Genomic DNA, 24,947 nt, shown 5'->3' on the forward strand with positions numbered 1-24,947 from the left:
AGTGACAAGATGTACTTTTTAAAGCATACTCATTTGACCACCAAATGGCTTTTTTGTCTACTTCTGGGTATTGCTGATAAATGGATGCTTTCTTTTCTTACCTTCCTGGATCATGTAATGCTGATCTATCACATGCACCAATAATGTATATTGGCGTTTGTGCTTGTAGTTGATAGGTAAAAAATGTGTGGAAAAAATATTAGGGCTATTAATAATTTAAAGCACAAAGGATCTGTTCCTTTCCGAGGAGTGGTAGAGTCTGGGAAAATGTATTGAATGGTAAATAAAACTTAAAGTGTTAAGGTATGGACTCTATGTATGGGCTCTAGAAATGTGTTGGTTGGTGAATGGACTGCAGCTGCCCCATAAAACTGCTTTAATTATGTATGACCAGCAGGTTGACTCGGTAAGCACTAGAGGGAGCAGTAACACATTAACATAATTCAAATGCGCTGTGCTGCTGCTAGGTCGCCTTAGTTTGTGGGAAATGGCAGCTAGAGAAATGAAAAGGCGTGTTCATAAGCAATCTCGGACGACTAGTCTCAAGCAAGCAGGAGTAGCAATTTATTGTTTTTTACGAACTTTTATTTTTATGACAAAAGTGTCGCTGGCCTTGTTTATCAGCTGGATCCCTGCTTTTTCTCCAGTATTTCCTTGGAGACTGAAGATGCAGCTGCTGCAGCAATAAACAGTCACAAACCCTTGAAAGGCGAGACTGTCAATGTGAACACATGTAGCCGGACTTATACCGGAAGTTGGTCACATCGGACTTTCAAAATGAATTTAAACAATTAGAGGCATCTTTTAGTGTTTTTGTTTTGTTTTATTTGTGTCATTCGGATGAGGATTGTGCATTTAGAGTGAATATAATTTGACCTACAGTTATTAAAAAGACAAGACTACAGACCTGCAAAACATTTAGAAATGATCCAGGTTTGTCTTCTTAATTTGTCCATGCTTTAATTTTTCATGGGAATGGGTTATTTTGAATCTTGATAAAGGTTGTTCTTATTGTGTCTGTTTTGGACATTTGTGTGGCAACAACTGCAGTGTGAATGAGTGCAGCTTGGTTCTCAGCCACATCACATGTCACTTTGTCCCTGAGCAAGACACACAACTCCCACATTTCCTCTTATTTGCTTATCAGTGTGTGACTCAAGAGAAACAGCTTTGAATTCATGGTATGTGGTACACGTGCACAACAGTCTGTCAGTGTTTGTGAGGAAGTGAAAGACTCATCACACCATGATGCTGAGAACTTTTAGGAATATTTTTAAAGCAAATGTGTGAAGTTTTTAAATTTATTTTTATCTCTTCATTTATTTTGTTTTGTGATTGTGTTTATTTATTTTCTATTTTTTGCCTGTTTTAGCTTTTTCTGTCAAGATTTTTATTTATTTATTTTTTATCATAGAGTGTATTGTGTATTGCAGTTTGGTTAAGTGTGTCACTCTGATTGTTTATCATCTTAGTGGTTGATTGCTTTTGCTCTTCCATAATATCTCAAAGTGCTCCATCCACATTAAAATCCTATTTTTTTCTGTTTTCATAACATTGTACTAGAATCAGTGTGAATATATGATTGATTTCATGAAAAATGATCAGTTATCATATAATAACCATATTAATAATGAAAAGGACCAGGAAGAAGAAAAAGTTTTGTAATTGCCATACTCTTTGGAGCAATGACAAAAACAAATCTATCAGACAACTGGTTGCATTTACTCAGTTACATGTGCATGAGTAATGTTTTTGAAAACATGTTTCACTTTTATTTGAGTAATATTATTATGGCTGAAATTCCTGCCTACTCTATGATTGTTTACACATGCAAATAAAGAAACAAAAATAAAGAAACAAAAATGATAGAAACAGATGCAAACTAACAGTTCATGGTGACGTTAGTATTCTTGTTTGATTATCATTGCTTAATTATATATTTTTTTCTTTTGTTGAGCCTGTCTGGCCATTTGGAGGTCAAGTGACAACAGTAAGTAGATTTTGTCATGAAAGTACTTGCAAGTTTTATTTAGATTTTATTTAGATTTTCACTTTGCATTATTTTTACTTCTTTAAAATACCAGAACTGAGCTGCATATTTCGCTTTTTCTGAACCTATAGTTTAAAAATATTTAAGAAGATGTGATTCACTTATTCAGTTCTTGAATAACCTTTTTTTGTTGTTGTTGTTGTTTTTAACAAGTATACCAATTATGTTTTCACTCTAATTTGAGTCATTTCTTGGATAGCTAGTTCTTACTTGAATAAAAATATGTAGAAGTAGGAAAATACCATCCATGCAAGGCGACGACTTACACGTTTTCTTGCATAACGAAGCTTGCATAAGTGGTGGCAGAAGAAAAGACTTGTCCAGAGATTCATGCAAGAACCGCCGTACTGGAAGTCCAAAGCTTTTACTTTGAAATCTCTACTCCGGAAGTGCAACAGCTCTCGTTGGCTTGGTGGTCAGAGTGTCGGAAGCGTCCACGGTCAGGCACGGAGGGAGGTGACGCTCGGCGGAAATCTGACACGCTGGCTCTTCGGCAGCGACGTATCGGCGGAGGGTGGTGACCGAAACTAATCAAAACAGCAGTCCACCACCTGGACCATCAATCTGGGATTTACGAGCAAAGGCGATCAATCACCGGACTGCCGTTAACCTTCGACAGTCAGCGTTTTTTTATTTTATTTATTATTATTATTTGACTTCTTACCGGTGACGACATGGCTGAATGTAACGTTAGCATCGACCAGAAAAAACTACCTGGAGTGAAAGAGGGTAATGTCAATAACACGTTTCCCAAATGCATGCGAACCTAGCGAGCGGATGAATGACATTATCTGAGAGATAAGGTTAAACCAGTAAATTGTTTCAAATGCTTTAGCAGTTATGAGAGCTAACGGATGCTAGCATGCTAAGCAATATTGAATACTAGACTCGCATATAGACGCTACCATAAAACTGGTGGTTTTATGAAAATCACCAGTTTTATGGTGGCTAATCCTTAGCCAAATCTGCAGGTGTCGCAGTTATTATCATTCCGTTAAAAATCTGTCTCCTCTCAGGTTAACTGAAAGAAACATTTATTATCGTGTCGGCGTTTCCTCTGTCAATGGGCTAAAAGTAAAATGTCATGAATTTGACTCTGTAACTGTGGCGTTTCTTTGGCCAGCTGACTCGAGGTTGATCACATGGAGATGTTGCCTGATTGTTTCGGTATGTTGCTCAGCCTGAGCTCCGAAGATAGGCTCAATTATGACACGTATGACTAACCCTGTTGTGTTTTGGTTGTGAACGTTTGTCTTTAATAAGCGTTTCGCCTGTCAAACATAACAAACAGGCGCGAAACGACGTCCTTCTATTGTCACTGACACCGGCTGCAAAAGCGGTGGGGTTTTTAAGTGGAAATGACTCGCCAATGGGTGTGTTGTGCTGAAACGACCCATGCTTGTCAGTGTGAAGCAGCTGCTCGGCACCATGCTTGTTATTCTGGTCAGAGGGAGAAGAAACCTGCGTTTCCACTGCTCAGTCATGTCTGCAGAGGCAAATGTACAGAGAGCAGTTGTGAATCAGGCCTGAGATTTTTTCACAACGTTGATTGTGGTTCAATAACGTTTACTAAAAAGTAGCACAATATTATCAAATTTCCATTAAAATGTCAATTACCCAAGTGTTTTTTTTTTTTATAAAACAGAAAAGCAAGTTATTCTTGCTGCTACTAAAATCATGTGACATGCTTGTTTATTCAATTGCATTGATATGTATAATGTTGTTATTTTTGGTACATCTTTAGCTTCCACATGACTGGTTGTGTTTTTAGGGATTGGGAATATTCCCTCAAAGCTGTAGTCAGTTAACTTCATCCAGCTGTCTGGAAGTGCACAGCAACATGTTGGAGAGAGACGAGGCTGCTCAACTGTATGCTTCACAAAGCTGGACATTGAAATTCTGGCCATTAGCTATTAAATTATTTTAAGCCATAGAAGTGGTGGGAAGGAAAATATATATTTTTTTATAACTAAGCTTATCTCTAACATCGGTAGCCAACCTATGACTATCTTATATTCCCTTACATGGTGTCAAAAAGACTTTTTAAGAAAATGCCCACTTAACCTAATCAGGAGTTGAGTTTATCTATTGCTCTGTGTACAATGCTCCTCTAATTTTCAACTACATGTGTCAAAATGAGCCTTAATCTCAGCTGTAAACTTCAATACTTCTATCCCTAGTTGACGAGTGTTGTAAATTCTGTTTGCCAAAGTGTTGCTCTTTGTAGCTGTCCCACAAACCCTCATTTAGTCTGCAGTTAAGGTAAGGACAAATGAGCAACAAAACATTTAGGGTTCTTTGGAGGATTAAGCATATGGTCATGTCTGTCCTCTGTTAATCAAATTCCAGACTGGCAGGAGACCGTGTGGGGATTTATGGAGTTCATGGCCTTCTCTTGTCATCGTTTAGCCATCTACTACATCTGATTCTTGCATGATATTTTTTTCTGCAGAGCAGCCCTTACTGAAGAGAGAGATGCAGAATCGAGAGCAACTTCCTGTGGCATGACACCATTGCTAAATGCTGCATTGGCAAACGGTGATGTTTAGTTTTTCCAGCAGAGGCAGAAGTAATTAACTTCAGCCCGGATCAACAATTAGTTGCAGCTTTAATCCCCCGGTTTTGGTCTCCTACGCAGAAAACTTTCTGCATTTGGAGACGAGTTTGTCCCAAACTTAAAATAAATTGAGAAAAGAAAATCTGGTGGGCTCATTTCAGAATGTTTCAGATGGATGTGAGGGACTGCTTTGTGTTTTCTATGTGGAAAGCACCCATTCTACAAACAAAATTGTTTTCTGGAGTGTTGTTCAAACCACACTAGAACCTTCAGTAGTTATACTGAAACTAGATATGTAAATACTGCTGTAGGTTTGCATTCAGTGGAAAATGATCAGTGATAGTTGTCACATTTGATGCCATCACAATGGTGCTTATGCAGAAATTATACTGAAATTATCATTTATAATGATAAAACATCTGGATTTTGTCACATTTTTTGTATTTTCATTTGTTGTTTAGTGATACGTGGAGCTGTGCAACAGCTTTTGGTTCCTTAATTAGCTGCTCTGCAAGATAGCTGTTTGCTCTTTTTGTTTTTTTCCTAGCATGAAGAAAAGAGACAGAGTTATATTTAACTAATGTTAAGATCCTCTTTTGGTCAAACTGCAAATGGTAGTTTCTGTTTTATGGTTTCATTTCTTCTTCACACACCACAATGGCCCTATTTATAAGACTGAGAAACATAGTTTGGCTTTGCATCTCTGTTCAGATATTAAACATCAGAAAAAAAAACTTCAGATGCACTAATCAATCAGTCAGAGATCAGAATGATTGACTTTCGTCTTGGTGAAGTGTGCTTGCTAAACAACAGATCAACACTTAAATTCATTAAAGGCATCAAACTAAAAAAAAATTATTACCCTAGTTTTATTAAAGCATAAACTAACAAGAAAAAAATTTGATACATGAACTGTTAAAAAAAATCATCATTATTTGTTATACTCAAACTCTTCCTCTATCAAGAAACTGGCAGCAAATCTTTTGCATATTAGTCTTTTAAAAAACATCAGCAGAAGAAACTTGGAAATTGTTATTTTTAGGAAAACCTCTTTTGTGTGTCTGTTTATTCCTTAATACTTAAAGCTGAATCAGTCAATTGTCCCAGATGCCAACCCATTCTTAGACTTTGCAGTTCTGGCTGCCCAAGTCAGATTTTTCTTGTTAGCAAAATGTTTAATTCAGTTCAGAAATATTTTATTTGTCCCAAAGGAGAATTAAATTAAATTGTGACCTTAACTCATGTATTATGTTTCTTATGGTGATGTTGTGGGCAGGAAGGAGCTCCTGTAGCAGTCTGTCTCACAATGATTCTGAAAAGATCTCTAAACAAAGACTGTTGCTGTATACAACATCAGCTAACAGCTCAGTTACTTGGCAGCTGAGATAATATATTTCCCGGCTGACGCCATGAGTTAGCTAGCAATGCTAATCTACCTCATTTGCTTTTGCCACTCTTTCTAGAGATGTTTGAGTTGGGTATTTGATACTTGTCCATTACAACAAATGGGATACATTTCTATATGCTTTTTGTCTAAAAATGTATAGATTCCAAATTATTCATAAATTGTGTTCTTACCAAGCAGTCCAGACCATATTGATTTTTTTTTGCTTGTCTCATATAAAAATCAGCAGATGAACGCTGTTAGCAGATGAACGGGATGTTGCTGTAAAGATGTGAAAAACATGTCATTCAGATTTAGCTTATGTGACTTGGAGTCTTAATGTCATATCATTCAGTTATTAAAATTATAAATTACATTTTAAGTACTGAATTGTATTTTAATATATTGTGTTTTTTTCTGTTTCTCTCCCCTGTTCAGTCTGCAAAGACTTTGCTGTGCTGGAAGACCACTCCTTGGCCTACAACCTCCAGGAACAAGAAAGTAAGAAAGCATAGTTCAAACACGCTTTTTTTCTGTCTCTGAATCCTCATATGCTGAGCTCATAAGACTCCTAACTACTGCCTATTTAAACTAAATGTGTCTTCAGTAAAGATGGACAATATCATGTTATCATCTGAGTTTCTGCTATAAGTCACAAAACATGATTGAACAGTTACTTTACTGTTTTATAACACATCTGCATGCTGCACTCATGCAATTGGTCTAGAGAAGTAGTCCATTTGGTAAAGGGTGTGTTATTTTTAGTGCAACATTTGGGTTTTATGAGGCTCTGACTGTATGCTGTGGTGTACCCATTGCTAAGTGTGTTGAAAATGTAACTTTTTTTTAATACTAGCAATACGTTCTAAAAATATTGGAACGAGAACCTAAGTTTATTTGACTGATTATCAATCTGCATAAAGAAAAGAAAACTTCAATACCTGTAGAGTTTTTTCAAATGCTGATTTAAAAAAATATATATTATAATTATTATGCTGTATTCTTCATCTCTTTGAAATAAAACATAAAAGCTTCTTGAAGTGTGGCATTTCCAAAGCCCTTTGTGCTCTGTGATGTTGCCCTATTTGGAGAAAAAAATCAAAGTTAATCTGCAGCATCAGTGAACGAATCCCTCATTAAACCAACATAAAATCAGCTTCTGCTGCACAGTTAACCGAGAGACTGGTGCAGAGTATTTGCAATTGCTTTGGAGCCTTATCTTATTTGTAGGATAAAGGTAGTCTGGTTTGAATCTGCCATATTGTAATATCTGTATGTGTCTGTGCGCGCGTGTGTTTGTCCACTTACGACCGATTAGTTCAGTTTGTGGAACCTTTATTACATAATATGGGAACAAAAAGCTGCATGTTATTATGAGGGCTGCTCTGTCAGGCTGCTGATTTTTTTTGTTTTTAATCTCATTTATATAAATCACATCATGTATTTCTCTAGAAGTTGCTTTTTTATCTTGATGTTTGCTGGTTTGATCTGCCTCCTCTTGAGTTTGGCTGAAAGGCTTTTCCTGTCGAGATGGACAGACAAATCTAAATTCCCTAATGAGTCTAGATTTAAAGAACATCTTCACATATTCTTTGGTGTCACTTATTTGTTGATTTTTAAAAAGGACACACGTCTTTGCTGAGATGAGATTTGTTTTTTAAACATGTTTGTTTCTGTTTACATAGTGAAAAATAGTCCATGCTAAACAATGGGCTTTTTTTATCTGTGTCAGCAATATGACACTTGAAATCACTATAAAAAAGTTAATTATGTATTAAAGCCGACCAGATGTGACCTAACTAAACTCTGAGCCTGCTTTGGAGATAATAAGTTTGTGTTTCCCATTTATATCCATGATGATCTCCAGCTATACATCATTGTGCCACTCTGGATCTTTTCATTTCACCTTTGACCCTGAAGAAGACCAATGGCTAATGTCACATGCTAATGTACGAAGATATATATATATTTTTTTAAACAGATGGTTGTCACAAAAACGCTCATCAAATTCTATTCAGCATCTGGTTTTATTTTCATTTCAAGTGTTGCGCATACACTTAAGCATCCCATTGTCAGATGGAAATAATTTCCTCATGACTCCGTCAGCGTTCTCTTCATTAAAGAGAACAAATTCCAAATCTCAGACGAGTTAAAAGTCTGAGATGCTAACTCAGATTTAAGTGCAATCTTTTCAAGCTAAAGTTTGTTTTTATTCCCCCTTCCTTCAAAAGATGAATCAATGGCTGACAAAACAACGTATAAACCTCGCTCCTGTGTAAGGTCGTGACATCAAGTATCCCTATAAATGATTTCCATAAGGGTTCAAGTAATCAAAACCTCTCAAAGAAAAATCAATGTTCACCCTTTGACCCTTCATCACTTTGGCACAGCCATGACTCAGTTTTCTCTTTCGATCCCAGCTGCGTAGAACAAAAACAAATAGGAGCTTCTCTCTGTTAAGTCGCCAAATGGGATTTGGTCCTTTTCGCTCAAAGCTGGCAGCAGATCAATATCTGGGTGAAATGGAGCCGAGCGAGTGACTGATGCTCTCCATGCCTGCAAAGTGCAGCAAGTGCGTCAGCAAAGCAGGATTTATCATCTTGTACAGCCACAGTGTGCCATCGTGTAACCTTGGACAGACGCCTCAGCTGCACACCTTCATTTCTCAATGAATCGAGTTGTGCTTTTTTTTCATTACGAGACCCAAATGTGTCTGCTGCCCCGAATGTTTATCTTGTCTTCTGTAGACGGTCTTCATAATCCAAAGACTAGTTGGACAGGAAAACATAAAGAAGCATGTCTTCACTTTGTGTGTGTGCAGTTCTCTTCAGAGCAGTGCTTGTCTTTTTGTGTCTGCAGTCGAAAGTCACTTGGCTTCCAACGTCCATAAGAACCGCCTGGTGCAGAAGGACCTGCAGGTGGCCAAGAAGCTGCAGGAGGAGGAGGACGAGATAGCCAAGATTCAGAACCAGAAACAGAACAGCTACATGTAGGTATTTTAGATATGCCTAGACCTGCACACTGGTTAAACAAAACACCTTTAAATTACAGCAGCAGTATCTATTTGGATGCAGTTGCAAATGCATTTTTTTTTATTCTTTACCTTGTGAGCTTTTTGAAGTTAGTAGCTCATTCTTATTTTAGCAATGAATGTCCCATTCCTGAAGAGCTTTTATAAGGTGATGAAAGGGAAAACTTTGCATATTTGTTCATAAAAATGTGCCTTAAACAGATATTACTGCATAATGAAATCATTAACACCAATATTTTATTTTTTTTATCTTTGCCACACAAAAGTTAATTTTATCTCATAGTTAGTAGTAGTGGGTTTTTTGTCACATTTGCACTTCCTTATCAGCAAACCCAAACACACACATCTACACACATCTACACACACAATCAGAACTATCAAATAACATCTTGGTTTGCAAATCTTAAACATTTTTCGTAGACACTGATGTTGTTCATAAAAACCCAAATAGTGAGGTAAATGGAGAATTACCACAGATGTTACAACCCAATGCATTCTGGGATTGATGGGGTGAGGCCATCTGTCAGTCTGTTTAACAGTTAAAGAGAGAAACATTAACAGGCAAATAATGAAAAGAAAATGCCAGAGAAAGAGGCTTTAGCCTGTGGTCATGATAAATGTAGGCTTTTAAGCAAATTGGATCTATATGCGCTTTTGGACAATGAGTGATCCCAACCTGCTCCTGCATTGTTTACACTTTTCTTCTATCCGACATTTTTGACTTTGCCTGCAAACACAGAAGACATATCAAATGTAGCTCTATGTTGTTTTCAGTGTATTTGCATGTTTCACACATAAGATATTTAAACCAGCGCTATAAAGAACACTATTTTCATTGGTTTGCCTCATTTCTAATGTAATTTTGTCTTTGAAACTCTGGAAACTGTCAGGCAAATGTTAAGGTCACATGCAGACATCTTCATTGCATTCTGTGACTCGAGGTTGTTGAGGCTACCGCTAACTAGCTGCTAAAGTACCCTTGCTATCTAGTTACCTGTTTTGAAGTTGTAAAGTGTAAATTTACTGTCAGTTTGCTAAACATTGTTCATTTTTTGCCATTGGCTCACTTCTGTCACATTCTGTGCAAAAGAGCTTGGCACTTGGTGCATTTATGCTGCAGTACAGATCTTAAATGTCATTCATTATAATCTTAAATTTGAGTTAGCAAGATTCTGATTGAAGTGAAGTCAGGGGTATCAGCTCAACACTCTCCATTTTTGTCACATCTTTAGTTCTTTGGGTAATGCTAGGATTACTTTTTATCTGAATCACTTCAGCCTCAACTAGGTTGTAAAATTCATCAGTGGGCTCCCAAACTCAACATTAAATGTTGGTTTAGTAACTAAATCCTGGCTCTCATCTGTGGTCACTGTGACTACACCAGATCAATGATAAAACGGGACATAATCTTGCCTTAAATCTAACCTAAATCTGTTTACTGGTGTGCATTGATTAGAATGCCACCAGTATCAGTCAAATCTGTGATAACGTCACCTGAACGAATTTCGAAACGTAATTTGAAATTCTTTCTGCAAAGTTTCAATTTCTACAGTCATGGTGACACTGCTGACTCTGTGATGACGGTGTATGAAGTGCCATTTCAAACATGCATGGACTGTTCCAGTAGAGAGAGCACTGATACTCCATCATGTTGTTTACTGCCACATCATGCACTCTTACTCACAGGCCTCCAAGCAGGCATTCGCAGACTAACACCAAAAACAGACACCTGGTACTTTATATTAAGATGCCAGTAATGTTTTTTTACCCTCCTGTTTATCGAGCTCAACTCATTCTGCGCTGTTAACGCTCAGATTGATTACAGGTGCAGCGCAGGGTAGAAAATCTGTGGTTCGTGCCCGTTGGTGATCTGTGACAGCTTTCTAGTCAGATGGTGTTGCCTACATGTTTGCAGAGGAGCGAGCCAAGGCAGCCTTTTGAGATCAACATCACAGAGAAACTCCTGCCAAAAAACTCCTCCGACATCTCTGGTTATTCTCCAGATTACACTTTACACCCAAGGATTGCTTTGAAGTATTTTATTAATAAAATTCAGAAGTATTTCGATGCTTATTAGATGAATAATTGTAGAAATTCTGAATCTCAGACGTCAAAGCTTTTATCAGGGAAAAAAAATTGACACATACAGAAATTCTTTACTGTATTTTATGGAAGGATTATACATATCTGAATAAAAAACTAAAAATGTTTACTGATGTTCACTTGAAATATTTGAAGTGACCACAACAACCTTGCTAGTATCCTCACCTTCTCTTTCTTGTTTGATTCTGTCTTGTTTTGGCTCACCAACTCTTCGGGAATCCCAGCGAGCGACAGGACGTGGAGATCGCACAGGAGATTCAGGAAGAACTGGTCCGACAGGCAGAGCAGCAGCGACAGCAGGAAGAGAAGGATGCAGTAAGAAACACAAACTCTCACAGACGATGTTTAAAATGTGCAAAGGTTACAGTCATCGGTTGCTCTGGGTTTAATTCCATTTGCAGGATGACTGCCCTCTCATTCTTCACCCTGTCATCTTACTCTTTGATAAAATAAAATCTTTAAATATACTTTCATACACAACTGGCATAAATTGTTCAAACCTAGTCGATTCATCCACTGTCCATGAAACCTTGTGTAAATCTGAAAGACTACCAACAGCACTCATTTTGATACTTGTAAAATATGGAATGATGATTTGGTTACCCCATAACGCATTGTTTCAGATCAAGCACATTTGTTACAGATTATCCACTTTTATCTTCACTTTGGTCTGTGTTGTTTGTTTGTGCAGGCCATCGCTCGAAAGCTGCATGAGAAGGAGATGATGAAAGAGGAAAGGAGGAGACAGAAACAGATGGAGGCAAAATATGAGGAGGATTACTTTGAGGATCATGGAGGTGGGGAGCGCACCACAGCTCATGTTGATGTCTTGCTGTTTCCTTTTGATGCCTGTATGAGCTCATGTGGGACCACAGGGGTAAAGATGTTTTTTTTTCTTCAAGACAACGGTTTTCATTGCTGAAAACGTGAGAGGTTTTGCCTTTGATTCATCGGGGTCCTTGTGATTGCTGCTGATGACTGGAGGGAAAGATCTAGAATTAGACTCGTGGGAGAAAAGAGTGCAGCTGCTGATGTAAAGGGATTTTTAGTGTGCTTGAATTACAGCTTTAATGTGTTTTGTCTAATTATAAATGAAACTGTTGGTGATTAAGGAATACATTGAAAGAACACCCCATGAATCCTTAAGTTATTTTTGCACCCCAGAAACATAGGTTTTAGCTAAGCTTTTATGATGTTGGCGAGTGTCTTTGTGCCGCTCATTGTTTTTCATTCCCATCCTACTCCTGACTGTACTGTAGAGCCATATTTTTTTGACTGCATAAAAAGACATTTTCTATTCTGAGCTTTGTAAATTTCACCCCATGCTGACAGATTTTAATGAACATCACTTCCAGTTTTCTAAATGAAGATTTCTTTGTAGAAAATATTTCTTTCCATTTTAAGCTTGCAGAGTGCTGAGGTCTGATCACAGCCTTGAAGTTTTTCGATTGAGGGTGTGAATTTAGGTGTGGTTTCTTTCTTTTCCCTCCTTCGGCATCTTCTCTTCTGGCTAAATCTAGCAGGTCAAATAGACTCTGACATTCCTCCCCCAAAATATTTGGATTTTTTTTTTTTTTTTTATGGGAAGATGTAAAAATGTTTTTATCTCAATGGTTACCAGATAGTGTCGTCTCTCTTTTATTGAAAAGTGTGTTGATCCTCAGATTTTCTCAGCTGGCTGATTGACTCTCACTTCTCAACAAGGCGGCTGCTGAGTGCTTGCGGCTTTGTGTAGACTGTTTGTTGACATGAACAGGACTGGACAAGTGTCTTTCTGCCCCCCTCCATTCATGTTGTCCGAATCCATCGTGTTGCCTGAGCTCCTTCCGAAGGTTGCAGCCGCTCTTACTTGCTCTCGTAACAATTTTTGTGGCAGCAGCGTTATGTTTGCCGTCCAACCCTGTAAGTTACGTAACTTCTCGCATTGTGAAGTCCCTGCTGGGTTTGTGTGTTCACATAGCAGGTTAAGTATGATCTTGCTGGAGGCTGCGGTTGCTCTTTTGTTTACTCTGTATCTCAACCAACATGGGAAAAACATCAGCAAGCAACTTGCAGGTTACAGGATTGTAACTTTGCGTAAATATGTTTGTATATGGACCGTTTTTGACTGTAGCAGTGCTCTGCATGTTAGATTTCCATTAGAAATATGCAACTTGTGTCACAGTTAAATATTTCAGCTCTTTTACTTTTTGATACCAGGCAATGATAAATGAGTGTAATTCTGCAGATGACAGAATCACCGTCTGTAAATCTGACGGTAATTCAGAGCTCGATTTATTTGTTTGTTTTTTAATGCTGTTTATGAACAAATTAAACAATTCTGGTAAGAAGAGTGAGCCGATATTAATAGTGATGTAAAACATTCATTGCCAGGTGCTGCAGATGCATGGAGGCAGGCAGGAGATTACTTTTTCATATAGGCGAAGGTCCATTTGGGAACATTTTCTCTCAAAACTTTACCTCACATTAGCACTCATGTGAAACCAGTTGATTCTCATCGAGCTTCTCCTCACAGGCAATGAGGTCTCTTTGCTGTATTTGCTACCTCAGTGACCGACAGACAAGCTAGTTTTTGGTACGGAGGACTCCACCTGATACTGGCTGAGAAAAACAGATTATGGATGAAGTGTGTTCAAAATCCAAACAGAAAAGAATAGAATTTAAAACTCCTCTTGAAGGCAGGCACCAGTTATTTCTGTTCCACCCTCTTCTTTTTTTTTTCTTTCTTTTAGTCAGCTAAGTTGATTTGATTTGAGCAGGCTGTGAGATAACAGGAATTCCTTTGCAATGACTCTCATCTGAGCTTTGTTCATTTCCACTTTCTTTGTCTGTCACATGCTAACAGCCAGAAGACTGGTTTTCATTGAGGTGCTTTTCCAACTCTGACCGATGTTGTCCTGAACATTTGTTGTTGCAATAATTCCAGATTTCTTATAGCATGAACAGGAAATGAGCTGCACAGTATTGTGAAAGCGTTATTTAAATACGTAACTAATATTTTTATTTTCTTGAATACACACACTAACTTCAAAGCAAACAGTTCTGGGCGTTTTGGGAGCATCTAACACCTACGTCCATAGCATGCTCTCTGTGCCTTGACCATCCCTCTCCTCACAGGTGCTGCGTTTACCTGCATGCTTAACAGCATCTTGTTTGTTGTTGTTTTTTTCCTCACCATTCTTCCCCCCACTCGTCCTTCATCAGAGCCAAGATCCGCTGATGTGGACAAACGAACCCGTCAGACGTCTCGATCTCCAGACCTTCATGGTTCGTACTCTCCTTCGCGCTCAAACAGAAAACATTCTCCAGATTATTATTCTGCTGAGGCTAAAAGGAGTCGGCACCCAAAGCAAGACTCTGCAGCACTTCGTGGTCACTCCAGATACCCAGAGCACTACGTGGAGGCAGAGCGAGGCCGTAGCAAGCATGCAGACCCGTATCCAGAGTACCTGCTGCCCTCTAGAGGCAAGCATGAGGACAGGTACCCAGAGTTTGAGCCTTCATACACTGGCAGAGCCAGGGAGCAGAAGCAAATGGAAGTAGATGGAGTGATGAGAAGGAAGGAAAAACCAGCTAGACCGCCGCCTCCACATACTACTGTAGAAAGAGACAAGGACAGGGAGAAAGACAGACATAGACATGATAGGGACCGGGACTATAAAACGGAGAGATGCATGGAAGAGTACATAAGAGGAAGGGAGCAGGATGCCAGGCAGAAAAGAGAACGGGAAAAATCCAGAGATAGAATACCAAGCGATGACGGACCGGGAGACAGACACAGACAAAAGGACAGACAACGAGCCAGGAGCAGGGACGGAGCACTTGATCTGGACTTCTTGGAGCCAGAATACATCAAGGACAGACCAAGAGACAAGAGGGGCTCCGGGGAGGAGGAAGAAGATGATGGTGGGAGGAAGGCCAGGAGCCGGCAGCACGTCCACTCCAGCCCAGTTGAAGCGTTTGACGTGTTTGCAAACGGTGAGGTTCGAGGAGGAAGCAGGGAGATCCGGGACCTCCTGCAGGTTGAGTCTCCTGGACGGGAGCGCAGTCACAGCCACCCCAGCAGAGAGACAGGTACCACCAGTCCTCTCTGGGCGCCGTCTCATGTTTGTGTGGTTGCTGCCCTTACTTTCTGCTGTGAAAATCTCCGGTGGTGGGTCGATCTAACAGACAAATCACTCGTGGCTCTGATCAGAACGATGATAATGGTTTAGATGTTTCTCTGTGCTTCCATGTTGTGGGATTTTCTCTTTCTGGTATTGTTTTCTGGTTTGTGAAATTGAGACTGGGTGTTCTTCATGTTCTGCAGGTTTCATGAACTGGAACGGTTTGGCATTAACAACGAGCTTCAGGGCTGCTCAGCTGGCTGCAACATTAACCAAATTAAGAGAAACTACTAAACAAAACATGATGATTCACACCAGTAAAGATTCACTGCAGCCCTTTGAAAAATGCCACATGACAACATATAAACAGCTTCTGACCAAGTAGATGTTTTGTAATCAGTAAATCAGAAAACACATTTTCATAATTACATAAACCTCTCTCTCTATGATCACAAGAAGCAAATCCAATCGTTCTGCCTTGTTTGTGCAGAAACAAGCAGTAGTATTTTCACTGGTTCTTGGTTTCTCAGCATTCTGGTATAGATCAACAATTTCATGGGTTTGCTCATAACTCCGTTGCTCCTACAGGCCATGTTGACAAAGGAAGTAGCTCAGTTATCCCAGAAACCGAGTATGGGTTGCCTGAAGCCACAAAGGGGTTGACGAACCTTGACCTTCGGGAGCAAGAGCTGAAGGACATGGAGGTCGCCAGAAGACTTCAGGAGGAGGAACTCAAGGTGAGAAGACTTTGAAATGTCTTGGTGCTTAAATGTGCGCTATAAATAAACTTGCCTTGCCACAAACTGCAGGCACACCCTATAATTGTTTTCCCTTACAGTGTTAAGTCTGGTATGCTTTTTTCTCCCCTCATTTATTTTTATCTTAACCCAAGTTTTTAAATGTTTCTTGTTTCAGCGAATGAGCAATATGCAGGAGCGTGCAGCTCAAGTGGCAAAAGACGAGGCAAGTTTTTATAAGGTCTTGTTTTTCATCTTTTTGATGTATTTTTTTGATTTTGTCCTTTGTTCAGAGTGAGGTCTGACAAATTCACAGGAAAACCTGAGTTTTAAATCCATGCTTAAGCCATTGATTATTTAAAGGTGAATATTTCAGTAATTAAAGTCCTGCTACGGTAATCTCCTCATTTTCAGATTGTTTATTGAGAACATTATTTCAATCCACATGAATCCTATTGGACATGGATCCTTGTCGTTTGTTTGCTGTCATTACGTTTTGTCGATCTGACAGGAAATCGCTCGACTCTTGATGGAAAAGGAGAAGAAGGAGTACAGAAAGAACCGAGAACGGGAGAAAGAGAAGGAACGAGAAAGGATGGCCATGGAGAAGATGGCCATAGAGAGAAAACGACCAGAGGGAAACTACAAGGTAAGTCTACAGCACTGCTTCACAACACAAAGGACTTTGATTCAATTTATTTTATTTATGCATCACCAATTCACAACAAATGTTGTTTACAAAAAAAAATGGTTTCAATTTAATCATACATGGATTCCAGTTAATCCTAGTCATTGAACAGTACTCAGTGTTTTATTAAGCATTCAAAGTAATTTAAAAAGTTTGTATTTATGGAGAACCAGCAGAGTCATTGACTGGCAGCATTGGACGATCAAGTAGCGACAATCACTAGTTGACTTGACGATAAAAAAGAAAAGATGTTTCAGTTTTCTTTTGTACAGGTCCATTGAACCACTACAGCCAATTATTTATTTTCTTACCAACTTTTTAATATTACTTTATAACATTTTCTTTTTAGTCTGTAAATTTGTATAAAAGTGTGTATTGAAAGAGGGGAGAGTTTACTAACTTTTAGTTATTATTTGTATACTTAGTGACTATTTTATTTTTATTGACTTTCCAAATATTTTTTGTGGTTTTTACTGCCTGACTTAAAATTACTTGTATTTATTTTGCCTTGTTTGCGTTTATTTACGGACTTATTTGTTTACTTGTATAACTGACTTTTTAATTATGCTATTTATTTAACTTACCTAGTGGATTTTTGTTTTGGTTTTTGTTACAGATAAATTATTGATTGACTTATATATTTATCTGCTTACAGCCAGGTTCGGAGGAAGCTGCGTGGCCCAGAACGAGAGAGGAGTATGAATATCACAGACAGAGAAACAACAACAGACCTGTCCGGTACAAGACCCATTCAACAACCAGTAGTTTCACTCCAGTAAATCAGATTCTGTTTGTGCGTCAGATGACTGATGCGTCTCTGTTGTCTCAGGCCTCCTCAGCCTCGTACTCCTGATTATGAGAATGTTAGCTCGGTGCACGTCTACTCGGACCACCATGCTGCCTCTCGCCCTCCACAAAGACCTGAAGCAGCTTATAGAGGTACTTCATAGCATTCTTAAATGATCAGAATTTTCACACAGAAAATGTTTGTTATTGGTCAGTGAGTCGTCTTAATTTTATTATATATCTTTTTAATTATTGGATGCTTGGATCAGCAGTAGAAACAAAAAGCACAGAGATAAGTGACCTGATCAACCAATACAAAGCATCCTAATAAATATCTGTTGTCTTTCAGGTGCCTATCAGAAGCGGTGACTTGAGATCTGCACCTTATCCAAGCATGCTGTCAACCATCCATCTTTTTCTTTGTGTAGTTTTTTTCTTTTTTAAAATATTTATCTTTTTTGACCATTCACCTTTTTTTTCACCAAAAACTTTGATACAATCTTTGTGTTGAGACTTGGGATTGTTTTTGTATTCCTTTATTTTTAAACCCATGGTCGATGAGTTGTTGGTCGATGAGTGTTGGAACAACGTTTTTATTGTGTTTTTGTTTTGTATTTTCTATTTAATACTGACGTTAGCACGAGCCAAAGGAGCAGTTTAGCTACAAAAATCTCCCATGATTCCAAGGTGTTTAAAGGATCTGGCTTTTCACTTGCTCTGGTCATTGCGTGCTGACGTTGGTTTTACTCTGGACTGTGCCATCATCATCATCATCATCATCAAGGCTTTATGCCTCTTCTGGGCAGACGTACTGGAGCCATGTAGATGTAGTTTCTTCATGTGGGACATGTCAGCCTGCTCCAGCTGCTACAGCTGCTACAGTGTCTTGTATATCAACATGGCAGCTGCTTTTTACATCTATGCTGTTCAATAGACAGACTCTCTATGTGCCACTCAGCCCGTAACTTTAAGGGAATTTATTCTCTTGCTCTTATTTTAGAAAAATGAAAACAGGCCTTTTTAACACGGTGCTGTTAGCTCTGGCTTTGTTTCTGTTTTATTTTGTTCCAGCGAGCTCAGTAACAATCCATTAAATGGCTTCTGGCCATTCTTTCCTGCTTTTCAGAGGCATTGTTTATCCTCTGTACCTTCAAACTGAACGTAGTATGACTGTAAATGAATCACTGTTTTCTCTGTGCATGCTTACTGAGACTGTACATGCATTTCAGCTGTATATGAAATAATCCGGCCCTTAATGATTAGAAAGGGCTAAAGCCACAAAAAGCCAATAATGTTCTCTGAATAAACAAAATATCTACTTGTTCATATCCTCTGTATAAAAGGAAATTTTTATGCCACTTTTTCATATCTCCAATCTGAAACTGAGATGCATGTACGTTGCTTGTTTGTCGAAGCTGAAATTGTGCTTACAGCACAGTGGTGGTATGTTTGGTTTTCTTTTTTTATGCTGATGTGCTGTCAATATGTGAAATGATTGTGTAAAATTCTAGATTACTTTTGACTTTGTGCTGTACCAGTTATATATGTTCACAAAGGGACCTTTCTATTTATTTTTATACAAAATGTTGATTTTCCTGCTATTGTTTTCTCATGCTCAAGCTTTTCCTGACATCACTTCCAGGTTTTTGTCTTTAATTCAAAGGCAGACATCCCTTCCTGTATGGAATTAAGATAACAGACAATTACGCAGCACAACACAAGTTCATCTTAATGAAGAGAAGTCCTGCTGAAAGATTTACCCTATGTTTTTTTTGTTTGTTTGTTTTTTAGTAAAGGAATGAAAAATGAAGAGCACATCTATTCTTTTAAGTTTAGGGAAATTAATATAATGACAACATGTTTAGTTTTTTTTTTTTTTTTTTTTTTTTTGAATAGTCAGTGCTGCTTCTGAACTCCTATGTTGTCATAAATGTTGCTGAAATGGAAAACTAGCTTCCAAAACAAGTTTCCTGCTGCAGGCAGAAATGTGGCAGTTTTTTAAAACCTAAATTTGAGCCGTTTGCGTTGCTGGAGACAAACATGAAGGTGTGGAACTGAACTTTGTGCTAACTGTTGACTGAATGAGATGTGTGCCATATGTTATTACTTTTCAGGGACTTAAAATGGTTGAGAAATTGTAAAGCTGTAGCAGATCCATTTCCTTTATAAATGGGACTTCTAATGTATTTGAAGAGAGCGCCACCTTGTGGGTGCCTCAGTGATTGGGGATTAAAAAGTGATTTAACTGATCAGTTTTGAGTCCTTGTGTTTATTGATCATAAGATGTCCAAGATTATAAATCTTTGCTGTGGGAAAAGTATGAAATATCAATATCTGATTCATATTAACTTGAAGGACCTGAGATGAGATCTAAATATTAAACAAATGTTTAAAATCGTTTAGATTATTTTAAGTTCAAATATACTATTTTAATTTACAATACTTGCTAAAGGTCTTTTCACTGTATGCTGTCAGTCAATGCATTTGAGATGTTTGTGTTTTTCGACAAGCAATTGTGATCACAATTCTCACAACAGGAAACTGCTGTCAACAAGGAAATTCTGGGTTTTTCTTCAAATGTTCTTATTACAGAACACCATAATGGGTGCAGGTAACGGTTGCACCTGTAATCACCCTGTGGTGACCTTTGGTTCTCAAACTGTGACCCTAAACTCGACTGGGTTCGATTCCCGGCCCGGGGTCTTTGCACGGCGTTTGCATGTTCTCCCTGTGCATGTGTGGGTTCTCTCCAGGTACTCCGGCTTACTCTCACAGTCCAAAAACATGACTGTCAAGTTAATTGGTCTTTCTAAATTCTAAAACACAAATAATGTCTGTCTCTGTGTTGCCCTGCCGCAGACTGGCGACCTGTGCAGGGCTTTTCCTGCCTCTCGCCTATCTGGTGATACACAATGTGTAAGAAAATGGATTGATATCTTCCAAAATTTGCAAATTACATTTTACTTCCTTTGATTTTGAGACAATTTCTTTGACGCACTTTTAGACAGTAGTTATTGTGCTGGTTGTGTGTTTTCAGCTTCACACAAAACTACATCATTTGCAATCTGTACTGACACTGTGGTTCAAACTAAGTAGGGATACAAACACTGCTACTGGTCTACCAGCTTCACAATTTGCAGAAATCTGCTTGTGTGCAGATCTCAAGGTGTTTGTTATGCACTGAAATGAGCAAAGTCCAGACATTAATGATGGTGAGTTTATTTCAACAATTACAGAAAACAATTGTAAAACAAAACAATGTTTGTATTAGTGCAAATAACATTTTCACTAGTAAGAGCCTATAATAAAACAGAAAAACACTTCCGTCCTGGATGCATCTCTAAACAAGATGGAAATGTGTGCAAATTCTCTCAACTATTTCCTGGTAGGAGCTGCTAGCTGTCATCATTTGCTGGAAGTATTCTTTTTCCCTCTGTCAGAATTTTAATTAAATTGAGCCACCGCTCAAAAAAAAGTACAGAGTTAACACCCATCGTGTGAGAACGGATAAGTGGAGCTGGTTCATCAACATACCTGACATTACTGGAGGTCTGTGTGCATGTGGCAACACCACTGCCGTGCCCTCCTGTGGGATATGACAACTGAACTGTCGCAGGTTCAACATCTCTGAACAAAATGTGTTTTGCTGCCGCTGAGCTCAGACAGGATTTCAGCCTCACTTCTCAGTGTCTTGTCGTTTTGATAAGAACATCTGAAATGCACACCGGAGTTTTAGGATTACAGACCTATAACAAGAGGATGAGGCCAATTGCCATGTGTCTGCTGCTGTGTAGCTTCCAGAAAAGTTTTACAAGACAAAACCAACAGCAACATTATCTGAGCTGATTTTTTTACTTTGACATAATGAGAGTCCACTCAGTCCTCCCACTGTGGATCTCTCTCCTATTTTAAGATGTGGATGCACATCACACACACGACCAGAAACAATGACTGAAATTTTACAGCTGAGAAATTTGCAGGCAAAGTTTCCAGCTGTGTGGGCAACTGAAGAGCTGTAAAAGATTCCTGTTGAAGAGAAGACAAAAAAAAGGGATTTTGTTTTAACACCATATGCATAAGCGTGTGTGTGATCGTCCTTTTCTTTGCTGTCACTAAAGCAAATAGCAGAAGATATTCAAACAAATATTTATTCAAGCTCAAACTCATCTTTTTATGCTACAATAAATCAGCTGCAGCAGGTGTTCCCCTTGCAAACTGAGCGACCTTAATGGTGATAAGGAGAAATAAAATTCAGAGGTAAATCAGCTCACCTGTCCTGGTGGGAATCATCTGATGGTTTAGGTTCTGTAGAAAGGGGAGCGCAATAAGCAGGGAGGACAGGCCATTTTCCCGTGTCTCACCTGGCAGGTAGAAATGTGAGTACAGCCGTCTGTCAACTGCAGCACGCCGTGTTCAGACACGAAGACACACCCACTGTTTGGAGAGGGAGTGAGAGAAGCTGGAGGGGGTTTAACTGCTAATTACCTACCTCACAGGTTTCTGTCTAAGTATCAAAATGAAAGTCCTTCATGAAAAAAAAAAAGAAGAAACCCTTGACAGTCTTCCTCCTTGTCAAATGTTTTTTACGTGACTGCGTAAAGTGAAAGAGAGGCTTGATACTGATGTTTACTTATGTAGGTTTAGTTCCTTCTTCTCGCTCTGATAATGCCTCGGGCGCATCTTCAGGAAAAACCGGTGGAGGGAGTCGGGGAACTGCCATGTCAGATGTGATCCAGCCCTCTGCAGAGCAAACCCACACTCTGCTTTTGTAAAAAAAGAGACAATTAAATACCACAACGACTTAAAATGTGCAATTACATTTGAAGACTCCCTTCAGTCATTGCATTAAACATATTAGACTAATATGTTTCAAGTAAAGACATAATCTGACACATAACCTTCATTGTCAAAATTGACTTTGACATAATGAGAGTCAATCAGCAAGACCAAAACGTGAAACAAAACGTTTTTGCTTCAAAGCTTCAGGGTTTGTCTCTACCCAGTGACACATCCACAATTTTTTGGAAAAGGCTGGAGCAAATACCATAACAGGTACCTGGTCAAGTCCGGCTTTAGGAAGATGTGGGTCCATCAGCTACAGCCAGTCTTGGTGCTTTGCTTACTCAAGTTTCAAATTACAGTAGACTGATAGGTAGACTTAAAGTTCTTATGCATTGTTTACATTAAAAAAAATAAAAAAATATATATATATTTTATTTTCAAAATATATATGTCGTCCCTTCTAAATACTGTTATTTTTTACAAATGTCTTCATGCATAAGAATGCTCCCAGAATGCTGCAATAATCATGTTATTTCTGTATGTGGTGTTGGATAATACAGGAAGATGAGAGTTGTGGATTTGTCTGGCTGAAGTGCAGACCCAAATCAGAGTGAGATGATCTAATGTGAATTTAAAACTGGTCAGGCTGCAGAAAACTGGAGTAAAGACTGCATTGATAGATAACCAGGCATAATAATAATGTCAAACGTGCTCTTACATTTAAAATTAGTACTGTGATAACTACTGTACTTCTTTGTGTGATTGTCTATTGGTCTTGATGTGTGCTACTGCCTTTATTGGTCAGGTCACCATTGTGAAAAAATTCTCAATCACAATGGAGTTTTTCTTTTTCTTTCATAAATAATAATAAAAAATCATAGCCAGACATTCTGCCAAAATGTGTCAAAATATTTGCTAAGAGACTCGTCACCAGTGTCAGAAATGCTGGATGTCAGTTGTTTATGCTAAAAGTGGCCCAACCAGATATCAGATGGACTGATTACTTTTTAACATAGACCCAGTATCATTTTTACCTCAAAGTAAAATTTGCCAAAAAAGAAAAAAAGAATTGTAAAAGCAGAAGAAACCTAAAAGAGTGGAAGTCATTCTTCTGGGCACTGTATCTACAACACACATTTGAACATCCACTTTGTATTTTCTCATCTTAAAGTGTTTATTTTCCTCCAATACCGGCAACATTTTTGCTTTGTTATTCTGTCATTTTAAACATCGGTAGGTTTTTAAGTCTGAAGCTGATCTACAGACGTTGAGAAGCCCATCCTGACTGCTGATGTGTGTGACGACCTGAACGTACGCCGACACAGAATCTCCCAGCCGTTTGGCCTTGAGGCAGCCAGAGCTGTGCCTGATGCAGGAATGACATCGGACTGGTTTGGAGTGGCAGCCAGCCCCAGCAAACGCTGGGAGTCACCGCTTCTATACATGCCAAGGCAATTCACTGGAGTTTTGTTGAGGCATGCACAAAATGACAAGGAATCAAATTATTTTAGGATGTTAGTCAGCTGGAGAGGCCAGTAGTTGGAAGCAACCAGTCAGCGGAGACATGCACCAGTACAACACCCCCCAGCTGTGGTGTAGTTAATACAATATTGCTGCAGCGCTTAAAGGTGAAGTGGAAAGAGGAATATATTTACGTTTTCATTATTTAAACAAATGTACTAGTAAAAATGAAATGCCTCCTTTATAGTGATACCCCTGAATAAAATGTGGTGTACAACTTGACTCGAGTTTCAAAGCTCCACCCATGTATCTTTTATTCTCAAAGTTAGTATGCATACCAACTCTGAGAAAAACCTCAAAGGTTTTCCAGAGAACATTATCAAAGAACAAATTACAAGTAAGGTTATGTCATAAATTAGCATTTCATAGACCTCTGTTTAATCCATTATCTGAAAATGGAAAGAGTATGGCAATACAGCAAAACCACCAAAATTGTCAAACAGAAACATTAACCAGCGAAACAGCCACGGGCCCAAGGTAACTTTGGGGAAACTGGGGAAATCTTTATACAATAGAGGTATCAGATGCACCATTCACAGACTCAACCTTTACTGTGGCAAGAAAACAGCTTCTGAGGAAATGATGAGAGGCCTCAAACACACCAAACATATAGACAAAGGTGCTCTGGTTCGACGGGCCAAAACTGAACTTTTTGGTCTAAACGCAAAATGTTGTTTGGTTTGAAACTGATGCAGTGCATCACCCTAAACACATCATTCCCACACTGAAACATGGTGATGGCAGCATCATACTGTGGACACGGTTTTCTTCAGGCGGAGCAGAGGATCTGGCAGTTCCTTAAACGATAACCAGAGTTCTGATGAATCCATAAAGTTTCATTAGTGACATGTGTAGATGTAATGTGGAAAACTGTGACAACGATGAAGGTCTGAGAAAACATGATGGAAAAAACTGTCTGTACAGCGTACATTTACCACAGCACAGAAATGGAATGCAGCCATAAAGACGAACACCTGTCTGACAGGTCAGACAGATTCTACAGTTCCAGAGAAATGAGCTTAACGGCAGTCAGATGAAAGCCTTTCCTGATCCCTCCTTTCTTTGTTTCTTTTTTTTTCTTTGTTTCTTTCTATCTATCTATCTATCTATCTATCTATCTATCTATCTATCTATCTATCTATCTATCTATCTATCTATCTATCTATCTATCTATCTATCTATCTATCTATCTATCTATCTAT

The 24,947-nt window shown here is 38.6% G+C and overlaps 1 protein-coding gene across 2 annotated transcripts; it reads left to right on the plus strand.

Moving 5' to 3' along the window:
- The first annotated feature begins 2,450 nt into the window (after nucleotides 1-2,450).
- On the plus strand, nucleotides 2,451-19,691 carry ccdc50a (coiled-coil domain containing 50a). 2 transcript variants are annotated; one of them, XM_055054597.1, is made up of 12 exons: nucleotides 2,451-2,779; nucleotides 6,430-6,492; nucleotides 8,851-8,980; nucleotides 11,350-11,440; nucleotides 11,817-11,922; nucleotides 14,330-15,199; nucleotides 15,820-15,968; nucleotides 16,147-16,194; nucleotides 16,480-16,617; nucleotides 17,312-17,394; nucleotides 17,486-17,595; nucleotides 17,792-19,691. In XM_055054597.1, the coding sequence occupies exons 1-12, from the start codon at nucleotides 2,725-2,727 to the stop codon at nucleotides 17,809-17,811; spliced, it is 1,863 nt and encodes a 620-aa protein (XP_054910572.1). In that variant the 5' UTR covers nucleotides 2,451-2,724; the 3' UTR covers nucleotides 17,812-19,691. The 2 variants fall into 2 exon arrangements, with proteins under 2 accessions (XP_054910572.1, XP_054910582.1); XM_055054607.1 differs by having other exon boundaries at nucleotides 2,453-2,779; nucleotides 14,330-14,392.
- The last annotated feature ends 5,256 nt before the right edge of the window (nucleotides 19,692-24,947 follow it).

Source organism: Poeciliopsis prolifica, unplaced genomic scaffold (genome assembly GCF_027474105.1).
Source record: "Poeciliopsis prolifica strain line A6 unplaced genomic scaffold, Auburn_PproV2 SCAFFOLD002, whole genome shotgun sequence".
In the NCBI taxonomy this organism is placed as follows: Eukaryota; Metazoa; Chordata; class Actinopteri; order Cyprinodontiformes; family Poeciliidae; genus Poeciliopsis; species Poeciliopsis prolifica.

Excerpts from the sequence above, each read along its gene's own strand:
- ccdc50a (XM_055054597.1), top strand. The coding sequence starts at position 2,725 with ATGGCTGAATGTAACGTTAGCATCGACCAGAAAAAACTACCTGGAGTG. Across the intron at positions 2,780-6,429 it reads ACTACCTGGAGTGAAAGAGG|TCTGCAAAGACTTTGCTGTG; the intron begins GTAATGTCAATA and ends TCCCCTGTTCAG. Across the intron at positions 17,596-17,791 it reads ACCTGAAGCAGCTTATAGAG|GTGCCTATCAGAAGCGGTGA; the intron begins GTACTTCATAGC and ends GTTGTCTTTCAG.